This window comes from Sturnira hondurensis, unplaced genomic scaffold, assembly GCF_014824575.4.
Source record: "Sturnira hondurensis isolate 20B ecotype Veracruz unplaced genomic scaffold, ASM1482457v3 Scaffold0015659, whole genome shotgun sequence".
In the NCBI taxonomy this organism is placed as follows: domain Eukaryota; kingdom Metazoa; phylum Chordata; class Mammalia; order Chiroptera; family Phyllostomidae; genus Sturnira; species Sturnira hondurensis.
In genome coordinates, this window is record NW_028088290.1 from 893,517 (window position 1) to 912,838 (window position 19,322).

At 36.6% G+C, this 19,322-nt stretch overlaps 1 protein-coding gene across 2 annotated transcripts in view; it reads left to right on the top strand.

Moving 5' to 3' along the window:
• The first annotated feature begins 12,160 nt into the window (after window positions 1-12,160).
• PDGFD (platelet derived growth factor D) overlaps window positions 12,161-19,322 on the top strand; it is a 250,591-nt gene continuing 243,429 nt past the window's right edge. The window contains exon 1 of one of the 2 annotated variants that reach the window (XM_037065336.1): window positions 12,161-12,614. In XM_037065336.1, coding sequence (XP_036921231.1) covers window positions 12,491-12,614 — 124 coding nt within the window. In that variant the 5' untranslated portion in view covers window positions 12,161-12,490. The remainder of the gene's footprint in view (window positions 12,615-19,322) is intronic. The other variant, XM_037065335.1, reaches the window with a different exon arrangement.

Here is a 19,322-nt window from a genome sequence, read left to right on the forward strand (position 1 = left end):
TAGAATGAAAGCTCATAAATCATATTCGTAGCTAAGCACTTATCAGATAATTGCAGATTCATATAGCAATAATTCTAAAGTATCCATCAACATACTGAAAGTAATCTATTGAATTGCAAATAGTTTATTCAAAGTATCAACCCAAAAACCATCAGTTTTAACACACATGTCTATCTGGTAGAAAAGATAAACTATTTTGTAAAAGAATGATTGAATATTTGAGAAGTTTGATTCAATATGGATTTATTCAAGTTCTAGCATCTACTGGAAAATTAACATAGCTGAACATAGCTAATATGAATCTTAAGATATGCCATTATTTTGTATACTATTGATAAAGGGGAAAACTGTCAAACTACTAAACTAATCAATATTGTGTTTTCTTTAGAAATATGCTTACTCAAATAACTCTCAAATCTATTCACACATAGTTTTTAAAATTACTCCTGTGCATAAATAAAATAAAAAATATTAGTAGAATACTTTGGTTTAAATTCCTTAGTATATGGTAGTATTTCCATTTTTAATAACTCCCTGTGAAAAGAAAAAAGTTAAAGTTGCTGATTTATAAGAGGATGCATATATAATAAATAATGAAGAATGTGTGTATTTCTGTGATAATAGCTTTTCTGAAACATCTTCTAATTCAGAATATAACTCTTCTTAATAACTTTTGGTTGAGAATGATTAAACTCTGTGTTTTTCCACATGATGTTATTTTCTGGGCCATCAAGTGTTTGTGGTGCAGCATTTACTAAAGCAGCCTCCACTGTTGCCTTTGAAGTTTTCTCCCCATCCGACAACACCATTCTGTTAGGTTTGATGCTCTGGCTTTCTCTGTCTTACCAGAGGTAAGTGATGTCAACCATATGATGACTGCCACTTGACTAAGAGTGTTCAAGAGAAGCAAAGATTTATCCAGATTTTAGATTTGTTTAAAATAAGAAAAAAGGAATGCATATTAAAATTAATGACCTATGGTATACTACTTGCAAGATATGTCAAGTAGTTTTTGCTTTTCCTATCTGGGACAACAATTTTATGTACAAAAAGTTTATTTCTACAAGTACAGTAGTTTCTGACTTACCTGTGGGGATACATTACAAGGCCCCTAGTTAATGCCTAAAACCATGAATAGTGCCAAATCCTATATAGAATATATATGACTATGATAAATTTTAGTCTATAAATTATGCACAGAGACTGACAACATTATGTAAGAGATTGACAACATTAAGAAGCCAGTTGGCAAAAACAAATACCATATAGTCTCACTTATATATGAAATCTAATGAACAAAGTAAACTGACAGACAAAATAGAAACAGAGGCATGGACACAGGAAATAGACAGATAGCTGTCAGAGGGGAGGAAGGTTGGGGAACTGGATGAAGGAAAGTGAAGGAATTGAGCAAAAAATTATGTATTTAAAATACAAAGTCATGAACAGAGTGGTGATAGCCAGAGGGAATGGAGGAATGGGGCTAGGTGGGGGTCGCCAAAGTTGGGGGAAATGGGGATGGAAAGAGACTTTGGGACGATGGGTGCATGATGCAGTGTGCAGATAATGTTCTATTAAGTTGTACACTTAAAACCTCTATGGTTCTGTGAACCAGTGTGACCCCAATAAATTCAATTTAAAAATAGCACAATTAGAACAATATACTGTAGTACAAGTTTTGTGAATGTGGCATAATTAAGTAACATAGGGATTACTGGAACACAAGGACTGTGATACCATGACGGTGGATCTGATAACTGAGGTGACCCCTGAGTGAGCAGCAGACAGGTAGTGCATACAGCGTGGATACGCTGGACAAAGTGATGATTCACATCCTAGGTGGGATGGAGCAGGATGGTGTGGGATTTTATCATGCTACTCAGAATGGCCCACCATTTAAAACTTATGAATTGTTTGTTTCTGGAATTTTCCATTTAAAATTTTCAGACCATGGTTGAGCACTGATGAGTAGAAGTCAAACTGCTGATCGGGGGGACTACTGTGTTATACAATGCCTCCTGTTTTAATGTTCCAGTGTTTTCACTTGCCTCATCTTTTGAGTAGTTTCCTTCAGTATCTAGTTTAGTTTATCAGTGCCCCTCTCCATATAATGGCCATAGAATTCAATTTAAACGAGTTACACAGGGTTCTTTAATACAACCATTTCAAAACTTGGAGCATATCGTGATCATCTCGGTGCAGCAAATTGTGTAGCATATTTAAAAGATATTTGATCACAGAACTTTTTAGTAGTATATATCACAGTATTTGCACTTTGGAAAAAGATACTTACAGTTAGCTAAGATTCTTTGTAGGAGTCCTTTGTGGTGTCTTGTCTTTGCTATGTGACACTATAAGTTTCTAGGAATCTAGGGTTAAATGTGATTTTAATACAGATAACTCCATATTTATCCAATATTATCAAGGAAGATGGTCATTCATGCACATGTTAAAATAACAGACTCTCATTTATGCACAGAATTATTTGCCTTCTCTCATACATTGTGATTACACAATTCTATAACATATGTTTGTGCTGTAAACTGACCTAAGTCAACAAAGTCATGAGACAAATTCTAGGATTTTGTGTAAATATTGGTCATATTTGACAGTTGAGGCAAATGGAGGTTAAGTTTTCTTTCCAAAACTTTTACACTAGCTGTTATATTATAGTAGGAGCCCACAAATGTCAAACATATAAGTATTATCAGCAAACAAGTAAAAAAACAAGTAGCCAGTTTTTAGAGCTACCCTGGCACATGGAGACAGTCTGATCCTGTTCAGAGACCCAAACCAGCACCTCTCATGACAGACTCACTCTGAGCTGACCACATGGCATATGACACTAGGACTAGCTGACCTTGTGACTGAGTCAGGGTACAAAGGCACTCTGTGAAGTGGGAAGATGCTAGTCAAGACTGAGTTCTGCACCAAAAACATCCAACTGTTGACCTTGCTGAATTCTCATATCACATTCATTCAAGAAAGCAGGTCTCATCAATATTTCTCACCAGCCACATGTATAGGGCACTATTCATTTCACAAATAAAAATTATAAATCAACAAAATACTAATGTGTATATTTAGATAAAGGACTAAACCTCTGCAGAGTTAATTTCTGACAAAGATTTTTTACATGCTAACCAATTATTGCCTGAGTTCAAATTGGAGTTACCTTGTATACCCATACGTATATGTGTCATTATTAATATTCAATTGTTTTTAAAGTAAATTTTTCTGTTGACAGCATAAAACTTTACCATGCTAGATAGAATATAGCCAATGGATTTTTTATTTTATGATAATTTAACACCATTATTATATATTTTAAGTAATGAAGCATTTTATAGATATCCATGACCCCCCAGAAGACATATCAGAATATCTGGAAGCAGAGTAAATAATCACAGACTGCTATGTTGAATTTTAGATTCTTTTTATACATTTTCTCTCAAAATGTCCTCCCATACTCTCAATTCTTTTTTATTATTCAGTTTGCTACTTAATTAAAAAAAAACAGATATTGGGGCTATTTAAAATGACTCACAAAGTAAGACCAAGCTGTCTCTGAATTAGAACCTAAAAGTTTCCCACAGAGTAAGGTACAGAGATATTTCAGAATAGTGTTTGGGCATCTAGTTTGGCTACTTGGAGATTGCTCCTTCAAGTTCCTTCAAGTTGATGAATAAGTTATTTTTTTTAAAGATTTTATTTATTTATTTATCTTTAGAGGGGAAGGAGAGAAGGAGAGAAACATCAATGTATGGTTGCCTTCTGTGTGTCCCCTGCTGGGAGTTGGCCTGCAGGGAACTGGCTTGCAACCCAGGCATGTGCCCTGACTGGGAATCGAACTGCGATCCTCTGGTTCGCAGGCCTGTGCTCAATCCACTGAGCTATACCAGCCAGGGCTGAATAAGTTATTTTTGAAACTAAATAACATGAAAAAGTTATACCAGGTTGTATCAGCCTTAATATTTTCATATTTTCTCCAGTAATGCTTGGTCTCAAAAGTGAATTCAACAGCTTTCCAGAGCTTGTTAGAATTAATATTGTGCTAGAAAAACAATGATATCAAGTTTAATGGGAAAACATATGTGACAGCATAGCACTATTGAGGATGTTGGGCAGATTAAGAAGATAATTAATTTGCATATTTTTGTCTCAATATAAGATCACCCTTGTCTATGCCTTAGAATCATGTTAAGACTGCCACTGTGCTTTAATGAGGCTTTAGACATTTGAAAAAGATATGAAATACAACTATTAAAGCTCCCCAGCTTTGCTCTATATGATAAGATTATTGTGCGGTGATCTCTTATTGTATTATATTTCCTCCAAGATGAGTTAATGAACAATTATAAAATCCTACCATTGGAAAAAAAACAGTTGTAAAGATTTTCAAAACTTCTTAATGAAGTAGCTTCATTTTTAATACTCGGCATTATGTAGTCCTCCTGATGATACTTTTAGTAATTAAAAAGAAAAAAAACTTCTGCCATAATATACGGTTCATTCTGCTCTTAAACAGGTCAAATTAATTATTTTTAAAAGAGTGTATTAATTAGAATGTGCCTCTTAATAAGAGCATATATATGCATTACAGAAGAGGAACAGTTTATTTCCTATTCCATTTAATAGATCTTCGAGTCTTCAAGTACACAAAGGCAACTTCTGGGTCTCTCTACACCCTTGACCCCTAATCCAGCTCTATCTCCACTTCACATCTTATCTTCGTCTTCACAATTTCTAAAACATGATTTCCACCCAGATGCTTTTCTGTTCCTGGGGCTTTATCAGTATGCATATTAGTTTTTCTACACTTACGTATGTTATCCAGATGGATTGTAAAGCTAACTCATTTAGTGAATTACAAGTTGGACAGACTTTTTTTGCCTTCATTACCTTGAAATGATCTACTTCTTTCTTATGGTTCCCATCATCTTTTCTTTGTTGCATTTTTATTGTTTCTTACTTTGTCCAGTCCATTCTTGAGATAGCATCTCATTGATTGTTCTACGTAAAGTCAGTAACCTCGCTGTTCTTTCATAGCTTCCTGAGAGGTTTAGAGTTTCACTTCAGCCAACTCTAAATCAGAAATGTCCAACAACAGTTTGGACCAGAAGTGGCTTTTTTATAGCTTTGACAGTAGTTTATGCTCAGACATAAAGAATATAATCATGAAATATATGCCATGACTTTTCAAAGATGCCACATCATGATATACTTTAGAATCACTGTGGATTCTTTAATTACTCACAAGTATACAATATTGAAAACTACTCACTTGTTTGATTATATTGATGACACAACTACATATTGTCCACCTTCATCAAAAGTCTTCCTTTTGAAATTTAAAATTTCAAATGGGGCACTTTCCCAGTCTTTACTCAGGAAACAAATTTCTTGTGGCCTCAAAAGAAAAAAAAAGGAACATCTAATAGTAGGATCAGGGTCAGTGTCTAATTCTGAGAAATTTTTTCCTACCATAAGTTAGCTTATTCAAAGTAAACTATATTATTTATTTTGCACAGCACTTTCAATACATATTTCTCTTTCACAGTGCATTTTTTCTTTAGTAGATTAAATATAAAGAGTAAAGTCTGAAAGATAACCAAGATTTTAGAATGCAAAAGACAACCTCAATTTCAAACTTTCAAAAGCAACAACTTGATGGGAAAATGTGGGGGTAACTTTGCCCACCTGTTCCCCCATCCACGACAGATGAAAGTAACACTACCAAGACATGATCTGCCTGGGAAGGAGAGGTGGCCAATTTCTCAGAGGAAAAAGGCCAGGAGCCCCTTCCTCAAGAGGCTTTTATTGGGTTGTAATACACAGGAATACAGGCGGTAAGGATCAAACAGTAGATAACATTTTTAAGAAGTCTGAGGGCTTAGTCTGAGCCAGTGTCTGTCAGGAAAGGGGGTTGCAGAAACTTTGGAGACATACTCATTTCCTGCTTGGACCCTTAACATATGAATGAGAACATTCTTAGCAAAGCAGTTTTCACAGGACTTTTAGGAATTCTTTCTTATGCCAGATTACTCCGGATCCTGCTCTACCCGGGCAAGGGGCTGCACTGTCTCTCCATCACAGGTTTTCAGGCTTAAGGGGATTAGAGCCAGGAAGCACTTCTCCCAGAGAACACTGGAACTCGGGCTACGACAGTATAGCCCGAGGGGTGAGGGTCCATCACTCCCTCTTTGTGGCAGCCCCCTGAGTCCTTCCTTAAGGACCTCCCAAGTGATCTTGTCTGGCTTCGGTTGCCCCCGATCTGAGGGGTTGTACCCATCTCTGACTAACAGACCATACTTTGGGGGCAGGGGTAGGAAGCAGAGGCAGTGTTTGCTACCAGAGACAAGCTTTGTCTCCTTATGGCTCGAATCCCAAAGGTTGCTCACTCAGCCTCAGCCATGGGGGGTAGTTACAACTCCTGAAACCAAACAGAGCTGTTCCCAACAGAAAAAAAAAAAGCACACACACACACACACACACATGAGATGGGTTACATCAGTGAGGGAGAAAAATAAAGTTGTTCATTAATAAGGGTGATATACTCACTCAAGTTTTAAATGTTATCCTATTAAAAACTTCTATATTGCCTTGACTGAAAAGGAGAATAAATATGCAATATGCAACTGCAAGGGATATAAATATAAGAAAATATTTTCTTGAATGAAATAAAACTCTCAAGGAAAGGAGCATTTCAAGATCTGAATAGCATTTATTTTTATTTTTTTATTTTTGCTTAAGAAATGGCAAGGTAAGAGGAGAACTCACAGTATGACAATTCACTGGACATAAGCCAATCGTCTAAAGATAAAAGTGCAGAATTCTAAAGCAGATTGGCAGACATCCCAGATCAATTAAGGAAGAAATTCTGCAGTACAGGCAACATATTCATCTTTTAAACCTTAAATTTAGATAATGCAGCTGAAGGATGGATATATGAAAATAAAAATATAAACAAGTTGAAGGAAAGTTATAGATACAGGGATCCTTTTACATGGTAGACTTAGAACTTAATGACTCATTCCATTGAGCTGGTTAATTCAATGAAGTAAGGAAACTAATGCTTGACAGAACAGAGTATCTGGTTGGCTGACTGAGGTTATTTGTATCAATGAGTCAAACTGCTGGTCTCACCTACAACCATTTTTAAAAGTTCAACTCCGAAAATTACTGTTCAAAATATGTTAGCACTACTGCTGGATAAATTGTATTTGACATGCGATGTAGGAGTGTAGGTAAAATGTGGTAATTGTGTATATATACTATGGATAGAGTAAAGCATACAGTGTAATATAAATTGAACAAACCTGGGTTTATGATTGGATCACGATATACTATGATTTTCTTCAAATTAGAAAATAGAAATTAGGTGTGCATTAGAGTGTACTGGGTTGAAAGAAACGTCATTACAGTTGCCTTGTGTTTTTACGGTGAAAATTCAGCATGTGCGATAGAAATGGCAATTTGAAAGATAAATACTTAACAAGAAGAAACTCAGTGTCATGGTCTGTGAGGAAAAGCAATGCTCAGGGTGTGTGCCCCCTCAATAACTGGAAAGAAAAGCAAATTAATGCTGCTTTGAAATGAATTAAGTAGATTAATATTTTAGTTCTCTAAAGCACCCTAATTTCACCCTGGCTGGTGTAGCTCAGTGGATTGAGCACAGACCTTCGAACCACATGATCGCGGTTGGATTCCCAGTCAGGGCACATGCCTGGGTTGCAGGCCAGTTCCCAGCAGGGGACTCACATGAGGCAACCACACATTGATATTTCTCTCCTTCTCTCCTTCCCTTCCCCTCTAAAGATAGATAAATAAAATTTTTTAAAAAGAGCCCTAATTTCAAAGTAATTTCCTCCTTCCTCAAACACACAGAACGTAATACTTTTAAAGAGAAGATGCTTAAAAAGTCTTTCTACAACTTTTTTTACTATTAATAAGAATGAGAATAAAAGAATAAATGTGATATATATTTATTGGCAAATATGTCAGTTAAAATACAAAAGATAACTTCAATTATTAAAAGACAGTCATTGGATGGGTTAAAAAATGGTATGCTTATAATGGGTCAGCATAGTTTAATAATATATTTTACACATACTTCCACATACTTGACACAAAATATTCTGTAACCATGTTAATATTCTAGATCTTTCAAATCATTTGGAACAATTTAGAAAATTGGCCAGTTTGTAATTCTATGAATAATTAATTTCATTCTTTGCTACCAAATATTCAAAACATTATAACCTTTTATAATATTTTGAAAATAAACTGAGTTTAATCTTATTTTTCTGAGTCAAGTCATAGATAATAATCTTTTTGCTAAGTGTCTTGAAACATCATACTAAATTTCTTTTCCAAATTTGTTATACTTTTAATCAACTGTATTTCATCTATATAGGAATTTCTAACACTAAAACATGTTCTCCTTATCTGTAATTCTACATATTTCATCCACTGATTTCTTTTAAAAATATAATTTTGAAAAATAAAGTAATTATTAATGTTAAATGATAAATTAATCTTTGAGCTATCATTTTATTATATATTAATGGAATTTTAAACTTTGCAGAAAAATTTTATTCTTGTATATAATCAGACTTTCTAACAGCTACTTAACGTGAATTTGAGGCTTATAAATGTGTGTGTGTGTGTGTGTGTGTGTGTGTATATATATACACACACACACACACACACACACACGGTAAAAAATAAATGAGAAAAGCCCTGACTGATGTGGCTTCAGGAGGTGGGTGCTGTCTTGCAAACTGAAAGGTTACCAGTTTGAATCCCATTCAGGGCACATGCCTGGGTTGAGGGTCAGTCCCTGGTTAGGGGCATAAAAGACACAACTGATCAATGCTTCTCACACATAGATGTTTCTCTCTATCTCTTTCTCCCTCCCTTCCCCTCTCTCTAAAAATGAAAAAATAAAATCTTTTAAAAGTTATGAGTGTAGTTGAAATTTTTTAAATAAAACAAAATATTCAAAGTTTTGAAAGAGTGTTAAAGGTAATCCATTATGATGCTCTCATTTCACAGGAAGGAATCGAAGTCCAGTAAAAATTCAATGTTGACCAAACGCATTAGTCTAGTGACAAAGCAGAATTCAGGACATCAAATCACAGTGTTTTGCTTTTTCTGAAGTCTAACGAGGAGAGGATAATAACAGGGATGTCCTCTTTGAATGGAGTAGGCTTCCGAACATCCCTTCCACAGTCAAGGAGAAGGCGCTGTGATGAGTTACAAGTTAGTAGTGTACCTAAGGAAAAAAGGCTCTGGTGTGAGACACTGAGACACTGGCAGAATGAGAAGGCTTCAGAGAGGCTCATTTTCCACCCTAACTTTATGAGTTAGAGAAAGAAGCCAAGCATATTTGAAAACGTAATGGAAAATGTCATTCTTCTGTCTTAATAGTGTAAGGAAAGAATATACAATAAAGATAGTGTCACATCCTAACCTACCCTTTTTTATCAAATTATTACCACTAGAATATTTGTTTGAGATAAATGCCATTTTAAATCAATCCATTATAAATTGCTTTCATATTTCTAAAAAATTTCTGAACAGTACAGTTATCTTTTATAGTTATATGAATGTCATTGAACAAGGACTAGATATCAAATATTTGATTTTTATTATTCTGAGTATTAAATATTTATAAATCTGATTTCATTTTGTTGGTTTATAGTCTTCTAACTGATCTATAGGCATTTAAAGTATATTGGAAAATTCAAAGTTGTGATAAGTTAGTTTGAAATACATGTGAAAAATAAGCTGAAACAGTTTATATTTTATCTGTATATCAGACCCTTCCCACTCTCTCAAAATATTTTATTAAGAAACTATTCTGCATATGATAATACCTTAGTTGATCATTTAATTTGTAAGAATTATTAGGTAACATTTAAAACTAGGTTCAGAACAACTGGTTAGGCTTGGGGTGCCTAATTTTTTGGTTTTATCATTGATTTTGTATATTTACTGACAATAAAAATAATCAAGGATATGCTGATTATATGTGATGTCCTTTACTTTTCTAGCTAAATTATTTGACCCTATGAATTCACAATGCCCTGTGAGTACACAGTATTTATTAGTATCTTAGAAACACTATTTTGTATACTATACATTTAATATTTAATATATTTAAATGAATAATCTCTTTAGCATTTTGATACTTATTATTTTTCATATATTCTCATGTCAGGAACTGGGTATGCAATTTTAATGAGCTTTCCTAATCACTTTTTAAAAATGGTGTCACATATTTTAATTAATCCCATAATCCAATCTCATCAATCTTTGACCCTCATTTTAATACAGACCGAGCTTACTTGTCTATATTTTTATATGATTATAATATATTATATATATTATTACTTGTCCTTCTTCAATAGTATGTAAACTCCAATGAATTAATGATATTTCTCACACTTTCACTATTTTATTCCCCAGGGTACATAGACTAGGTCATGGCAAATTAAAAATGTAATGCTTAATTAACACTTGTTGAATGAATAAATGATTGAATGCAGGTTTTATGCATCTCCTAGATGCCTCTTCCAGCGATTGTTTATATTTTGAGATGGAGTGATGAGAACTTTTTTCAGTGGCTTTCAATCTTTCTTGATCAGGCTCCACAAAAATAACTTTTATAGCCCTGTGTATGTGTTTGAAATAATAGTTAACATTATTATCTTCAGTAAACCCTGGTAATTAAATCTCTATTTACTTAAAGAATAATACTGGAGTATAGAAGATTTTTAGAACAGTGTTATAAATATCATTATACCATACTCAGTATAATACCATGATTATGAATATGTATTGTTATATATATATCTAAGCCCATAAAATGAACAAAACCAAGAGTGCACAAACTGTAATGTAACCTTAATATATACCATAAGTAACCATGAGTGCCATCAGATAAATTTGGGGCTTTTAGGATGTTTTTATGTAGATCCATCAACTGTAACAAGTGTACCTCACTGATAGTGATGTTGATTACAGGAGAGGCTATACATGTGTGGACACAGAAGGTATATGGGAAATCTATATGTCCCACTCAATTTTGCTGTGAACATAAAACTGCTCTAAATATAGAGTATTAATAAAAAAGAATAATAATGTTGGTCTTGAAATTGATTTCATAACCCACAAAATGACAGTTTGTGAAACATTGTTTTAGACAAAAAAACGACAAGAGATGAACTATATTCATCTTTGAGTATGTGGAAAGAACACATGTGTCCTAGTAAGCATTGGATGGTAAAATTGTCCAGTCTTGAGTTTTTCTGCACTTTCTACACTTGTCAGCCACTTCCAGCTCTCTATAGGTGTACATCACTTACTTCTCCTACCTCAGACTTTCAGAAGCTAGAAGGCCTGAAAGAATATGGTAAATGTCCTTTCTAGATCTCATGGGTGAGCAGCTGAGAAATTATGAAATTTGGACTTGGATTCAGCTACAAATAAAACAATATAACAAAATTATGTCGTGAAATTCTCACCAGAACCATACAGACTAAGAGGATGTGGGGGTGGGACATATAAAAATAGCCCTGAGAATTTACTGTACATGAACTTCACCCCATGGGCCCATGACTACTAGAGCCCCGTGAGCTAGGAAGAACAGACTGCTGTTCTCCCTGAGAAATTAACCTTGACTCAGCTAAGGTCATACATACTCATTGAAGTTCAAAAGAAAACACAGAATTGAGCTACTTTGGTACACACGGTACCCTATTGTGCATTTTTCCATTTTTTCACAGAGTGAAATCTTGGTTAAGTAGGACTAGTCAAGATTTATTGCAAACTAAACACTTCCAACTGCAGCCCCCTCCCCAAACTCCAGTATCACCATAGCATGAGCTGTATCTTGTGGGTAAATGAGCCAGAAAGAAGCACCGGAGAAGCACTGGGATTCTACCTTCTCCTGTTTCCTTCTGGCCACCTTGTTCTCTGCTCCCTTTCTGATCTAACTTTCAGGGTTTAGCGCAGGTTGGTAGGAAGAGTCCTGGCCCACTGTCAAATTGGGCAGCTTCACTTGCAGAGAGGGTTTCAGCCTGGCAGAAGCTGGGCTGCTACTGCGGTTGAGAGTCAGTGAGCGCAGCACTGGGGAGGAGGACGCGACTGCTTCACTATCCAGCCTTGGAACGCTAGCCGTCTGCCCCCTGCAGCCTGTGCTGCAGCCGCTGGCCACCGGAGGGGGCGAACAAACATCAACCTGTTGTTTGTCCCGTCACCATTTATCAACTCTCAACACTACAAGGAAGTGCGGCACCCACACGTGCTCAGAAAGTTCAGCATGCAGGAAGTTTGGGAGAGCTAGGCTATTAGCACAAGCAGCCGAGCCAGCTCTGGGCGAGCGCAGGCGGCAGAAGCGTGGCGCGGCTTGGTGCGGCGTCAGTCCCTGGAGCTTCTCCCGGATTTTTCTTAGAGCCTTAGTGTCCCTCGGTCGACGATCCCAATGCACCGGCTCATCCTCGTCTGCACTCTAGTCTGCGCAAACTTTTTCAGCTATCGAGACACTTCTGCAGCTCCACAGAGCGCCTCCATCAAAGCTTTGCGCAACGCCAACCTCAGACGAGATGGTAAGAGGCTCAGATTTTTTTTTAATTCGAAAAAAATCAATTTTTGTTGTCATTTACTCTCCAACTCCCCCCTCCCCCCCACCTCACACCTTACCCCCATCTATCTTCTCTCTCCAAATCTTCCATGTGGTGAATGTATTGTGCTGGAGAGGTTCCTGCCTGTCTGCAGTCCTGAGAGAGCCTCTTTTTCCGGAATGGGACTGAGAGATGTTGGGTGCACGCTGCAGGGGATCCAGTGGGTCAGGTGGCTCATCTCCATACACTCTAGAGAAGTCATTTTGGTGTCCAGTAGTCGCTGATACCAGAACCACCACGGAGTTACAGAAAGTTGCAGGCTGCGCCGCCCATCGGTCAAGCTCTTAACCTTTTGAACTTGAAAGTTAGATAGATGGGGCATTTATAATAAATATAGGTGGAGGGACTCGAGAGTGACTTTCTCTGGGTGATTTATTTAAATTACTATTTTTTAGTGGGAGGAGAAAGAATGATGCATTTCAGTCTCTCAGTCACTTCTGGGACAGAGCAACAACTATATATTATTTATTTTGAGGAGATGGCTGTGTGCAGCATGTTGCCCCTTCTGTCCCCAAGGTGACTTTACCACTGGCGTTCCAAGTGGCTCAGAAACTCGGAATCTGGGAGAATAAGGGTTATAGGGTACCGTGTGTACCACAGGGGTACTGGGTTTCTGCTATTAGTTTTCTTACACAGGCTTTCCAACTGTTTGCAAAAAGCAAAGCTCTTTAAACATCTATTCTAAGCAAGGTCCCAAGCAGGCTTGTTTGTTTTCCTTCATTCCGGAGAACACCTGGGTCATCAGGTCCCAGAGATTTTAATTGAGTTTACTTATTTTCTGGGCCTCCACCAAGATCTGAAGTTGATTTATTTCTCAATTCTCAACTACAGCTGATGTTGCCAGTATTTCACAGCTGTTTCTGTCACCTACCTGAACTGACCTGTAGACTTTTGTATTTTTCCTCCCTTCCTCTGCTCACTTAAAGTTCTAACGCATCCCTTAAGGAGATTGCCAAGCTAATCTTAATGGGGTTACTGTTTGAGCTGGCAATGTTTGACTCTTCTCTGGTAACCTCATATTAGCCACCTTATTCCCCTACCAGTTTCTTTCTTGGTATGTCCTTAACTTGGACTTCACTGAAAGGCTTTGAACTTTGAAACAGATGAACAGAAAAAACTTCATTTTATTTTCTGCTGACAAGTGGACTATGGATTTCAGTATGTCCAAGTCATCTGAAGTGGCATGTGTGTGGAGAGGCTGTGGGAGGCCATAGAGTCACCTCCTGACCAGAAGATCCCTCTGTTTCGTAGAATTACTTTAGTACAGTGCCTTTCTTATAACTTTCCAACCTAGTTAAAGCACAAAACAATCTTATTAAACTTAAAAAAAGGTGTAGGCTCAAGAACAATGTTTTATAGTTTTGTTCCTTTTGGAAACAGTAATGAGTTTCCAAAAGGAACAATATTCTAGCTGAGTTTTAGTTTTGTTAATGTTTGCACTTTATATGCCCTTTCAGCTGCATAGAGTAAAATGCCATTTATAATTTGCATGACTTCATAGCCATAATTTTGTAATCTTTGGCCTCACAGTATCAGTTACCAGAAGTCAAGGACAGAATATGAAAAGTATGTAACCATTGCCCATTAACCCAAAATTCCAACTAAAACCAAATCATGCAGTTCATAATATTGGGGGGGGGGGCAAGAATAATCTCATTTTATTTTTCTGTGTAAAAACTGTATCTAGTCTAAATGACAAATGATTTGTTTTATCAAAATTCTTAAAACTATGCTGGATTTATTTCTTCATATTTTAGCTAAGGCCCTTTTACAATTATTCTAACAGTAGGCACACACATATATATACAGACATCGATTAGATTGTTTTATACTTTTCTAAATGTCAATCTCTTCCTACATAAGACTGGGAAAGGGAAGAAGATAGTTTACTTAAAAGGAAATTGTTATATACAGTTTGAAAATTTTTAACTCTCATAATGTGTGGTTAGCTTGGGGAATCTTCAAACAGTATCTTAAGTGTTATAGAGCATGCATCTCAAAGAGAGGCAAGATTGCCCCACAGGGTCAAAATTGGATCTTAGGAGGTGAAAAAAATCTTTGATATCACAATGGTTTGTGGTCCTCCTAAGGGTCAGTCCATTCAAACAGATTAACAGCCTATCTGTATTGTTAATATTTCGTGGGGAACGAACGTGATTAGGAAAAAAATCTAAAAGGGCTCCTTAAATGGAGATTGACAATACTGTAAAAATTTGAGAAAAATTGCCATAGAGTTTGGAGGAGAGATTAAGAATAGAGGGTCTTTAAAAAGTCTAGACATTGTCTGGAAAAATCTTAATAACAGCAGTTGAGCTGACAAGAGAAAGTAACATTAAATTAAACCTTTGTTCTGATTCCAGACATTTTCAACTTGTCTGAAATGCCTCATTCCTAATGCCTCATTAATAAGTCCATATTCTCAGTCTTTTGACTATCAGATTAAGATAGGGTGTAAGTTTGGGAAGGGCATGGACATGGAATATAATGAATATATTAGGGTCTAATGAATATATTAGGGTCTCTAGATGATCTGACCCTCAGATTGCAAATGGTAAAAAACAAAAAAACAAAAAACACAACAACAAAAAATTAGACATGACCCTTGAATAAGGGGTTTTAGAAACCATTGCCTGATGCTGGAACTATCATTACACTTGAGTGCCATTGATTTCTCCCTGCTGACCCTGTTAGCTGCTTCCTAGTGTCAGGGTGAAGAAAGGAGCAAAGAAGGCAGGCATATTGTCCTGGGCCTGAGGTGGGATGGATCCTGTCCAGCTTGATGACAGAAAACAACTTCGTTTTGATCTGCCCGTATTTAATAGTGTCAAATAACTGGAGTAGCTAAGAAATGATACAGAAATAAAGTGTAAAGTTGATAAATAATATAGTCTCCTTCTATCCAGTGTAGCAGGCCGGTCTGCTGATGCCTTCCTAAATTCTTGGCCTTCCTAAATTCTTCATCGTATTATATAGTGGGCCCTTGAACAACTTGGGTGTTAGGATTGTCAGCCCTGCATCAGTCAAAAATCTGATTATAACTGATGACTCCCCAGAACCTTAACTACTAATAGTAGTTAGTAAGGCATCCCATTGGCTAGAAGCCTTACCAATAACATAAACAACCAATTAACAAATACAAAACAAGTTTTGTATTATATGTATTATATACTGTATTTTTACAATAAAGTGAGCTAGATACAATTATTAAAAATTATTAGGAAGGGAAAATATTTAGAGTATTTTTAAAATTTTTTATTTATTCATTTTTAGAGAGAGGAGAAGAGAAGGAGAATGAGAGGGAGAGCAATATCAATGTGTGGTTGCCTCTTACACGCCCCATACTGGGGACCTGACCTGCAACCCAGGCATGTGCCCTGACTAGGAATCGAACTGGTGACCCTTTGGTTCCCAGCCCATCATCAATCCACTGAGCTACACCAGCCAGGGCAGATTTACAGTATTTAATGACAAAACTCCTTGTATAAGTGGACCCATGTTGTTCAAGGGCCAACTGCTTCTTGTTCTAAAAGGAACATCTGTAGAGCCCTTCTCAGCACCTGCACAGTAGCTGCAGCTGACCCAGTGGAGGGCAGTGGTTGAATTTGGTTTCTGTATCCAGGAGGAAACTAGGTTCTGTAGCTAAGAGGATTAAAATTAGTTTGCACTAATTCATTGAATATTTATACTTCCTTATATCATATTTATAATTTTTTTCTCAAACTAATTTACTTTTGATATCTTTTTCTTGATTCATCTCTCAGCACGGAGGAAGAAACCTTCATTTGGTAAAGCAACCACATGTGAGCACGTATTCTTATTTTAGTGCCTGTGAACTTGGTTGTTATAATAAAAACTGGCCAGAACTGGTATCGCTCAGAGTGTGGATCATGAAGTATAAAGGTAGTAATTAACTGACAGCATTACTTACTTATTTTAAAATCAAACTAGATAGAACTTTCCGCTTAGGGGTTTAAAAATACAAAATTGCTCTTCACTTTCTTGACCTATTGTTGTTTCTAGAAACCACAGGTGTCGGATTGTTTAATACTCTAGTGTTTGAATCATCTTCACTTATCATAATCTAGTGACCGGCCTGCAATTTTAGTGATTGAGGTCTTAGATTTTTAAGTACTCAAACTTGTTTCTTAAATAACGTGGGTTTCTATTATCTTTATTGAGGACGGTACATAGACTTTGAGGCAAGAATCAAAGCTTAAAAGGAAAGTGATAAAACAGGACAATATAAACAAATTAAAGTATCTGAAAGCTAAGAATCAGATTAGTGTCTAAATCATATGTTCTTTTGTGTTTGTATTTCTGTTCAAGCCTAAGGGTATTAAAGCCTCACAATCTCATGGAGCATAGTGGTGATGACACATTTTAAATGCAACACAGTTTTGAGTTTCCATTGTAGGTTACACTGTCTACTAGAGGTTCTTCTAAAAAGACTGGCTCAGCCAGGTGTCCATATATTTTATAATAGAAGATGCCAGTAGGTCGTGAGTTATAGTAATGACCATATTGTATTCATTGAATAACTGTGATTTTTGTCTACAAGATTTTCCCTCTCAGTGAATGAAAGTAAAAGTTCATTGTTTCATAACAGTAGGGTCAGACAATGGAGCAATGTCCCCAGAGTTACTGCACCTAATGGCCACCATAAGCGTGCTGTTACCAAGGGCTCTTAAGCATTATTCTAAGAGTCTGGAAGGATATGCATATTTATCACTGTCCTGGAGAGTTGAATCATAATTTTCCTTCTGGAACTGATTGTTAAGTTTTCTTTGCTAAATGACCATTTTATGCTAAATGATTAGCATAAAAAGTCACTTCCTGAGCACCTTAATAAAATTCTTTTTTTGTGTTTAAATAAGAACATCTTCTAAGCAAACAAGTGAAAGCTATTTCTAACTCTTGTATGCCACATCATTTCTGTAGTGCACTGGTCTTTACAAAAGAACAAGATGGCTTTTGAGAGGAGATATATTACCCTTTGCACTACCTGATCTCTTTTAAGGCCATCTCTACTCAGGTCATTCTTTACTTGATCTGGGCTGTCTAAAGATGACAGGACAAATCGTTGTTTAACCTGAGCTCTGCCACTGACCCTGCTGTAACTATTATTCATTTATTCAACAATTACTTATTGCATCTCTAATGTCTTCAGCTTTCTGGGTCAGATGCTCAGTTATTGAGTACATTGTGAATGAAACGAACATGGTTTCTGACTTCTTGAAGTCTGTGGTCTAGTGGGCAGTATAGAAAAATAAGTACTTTGTTCTAGAGTATTGTAATTGCGTCTCAGATGTGCTCTAGAGAGTCCCAAGATTCTCACGAGGTTCCTTAGAGGCCAGCACAAGCATGCTGGGGAAGCTGAACACACGTAACTTCAGGTTCTCTACCCCTTCTTCAGCAGAACAATTCCATGTATCTCCACATTTCTGTTTCTTATATTTGAATTCATTCTGAGATTTTTATTCCAAAAAATGTATTCCACAGATTAAAAACCATGAAACCACTGTGTAATGTGATTGATGCTTTACTAGACAAAATGCATAAAGAGTATTGAAATTCACAAGGTGGACCTAACATACATTTTAAGGGTTGTAGAAGGCTTCTTGGAGGACGTGATGTCTAAACTGGAGAATAAAAAGTGAGAAGATTTCAAAAAGTGGATGGCAGTGATGAAGGAGGGAGGAGTTTCCTAGTGCAGAGAATAGCACTTGCCAAGATTTGGAGATGAGAATACAGGCCAGGCGAGCAAGTGACCACTGGTGAAAGGCCTGGGAAGTAATGTTAAGGAGTTTGTCAGTCATCCTGAGGGCAAGGGGAAGCCATTGAAAGACTTAATTTAGGAAACAATATGGCCTGTTCTGTGTTTGAATGCTGAGTGCTGTAGTGTTTCTGAGGAGTCAGCCAGGCCAGTGGTGTGATCAAGACCAGTCTTTAGAAACCTCCACTGCCTGGGGGGCATTGATACAGAATTTATTTTCATTATGATAGTGGAGGGCGTGCCTAAGTTTCCTTGTCTGAAATCTCTGAATATTAGGTGTCCAGTGCCTCAGAACATCACTGAAGTTTCCTCACCTCGGGTGCCCCTCTGAGGCTAAGCACACCGGGTATTAGAAATTATTAAATGTATCTGAGGCCTCATTAGATAATGTAAATCATTAAAGTAACCGGTCTAGTTCTGACAATATTTTAAGTTATTTCAAACTTCTAAATTTCTGAATTAATGCAATTTAAAGGGGAGCATTTTTACATTAACTCTTTTAAAAATTATTTATTTTAGAGAGAAAGGAACTTTGAGAGAGAGAGAGAGGAACATTGATTTGTTGTTCCCCTTATTTATGCATTCACTGGTTGCTTCTTGTAGGAGCCCTCACTGGGTGTCGAATCCACAACCTTGCATTGGGATGACACCCTAACCAGCTGAGCTGTTTGGCCAGAGCAAATTTACTCTTGTGAGAAGGACAATTTACCAAAAAGCTACAGGAGGATAATACATAATAGCCAAAAGGAAAGAATCCAAGACCAACACAGCAGCGGAAATGTCCTCCCCACACGGTATTTCAAGATCAAATGTAAGCCATAAATAAAGGAACAAGCCAATGAGACACTAAAATGCACAAG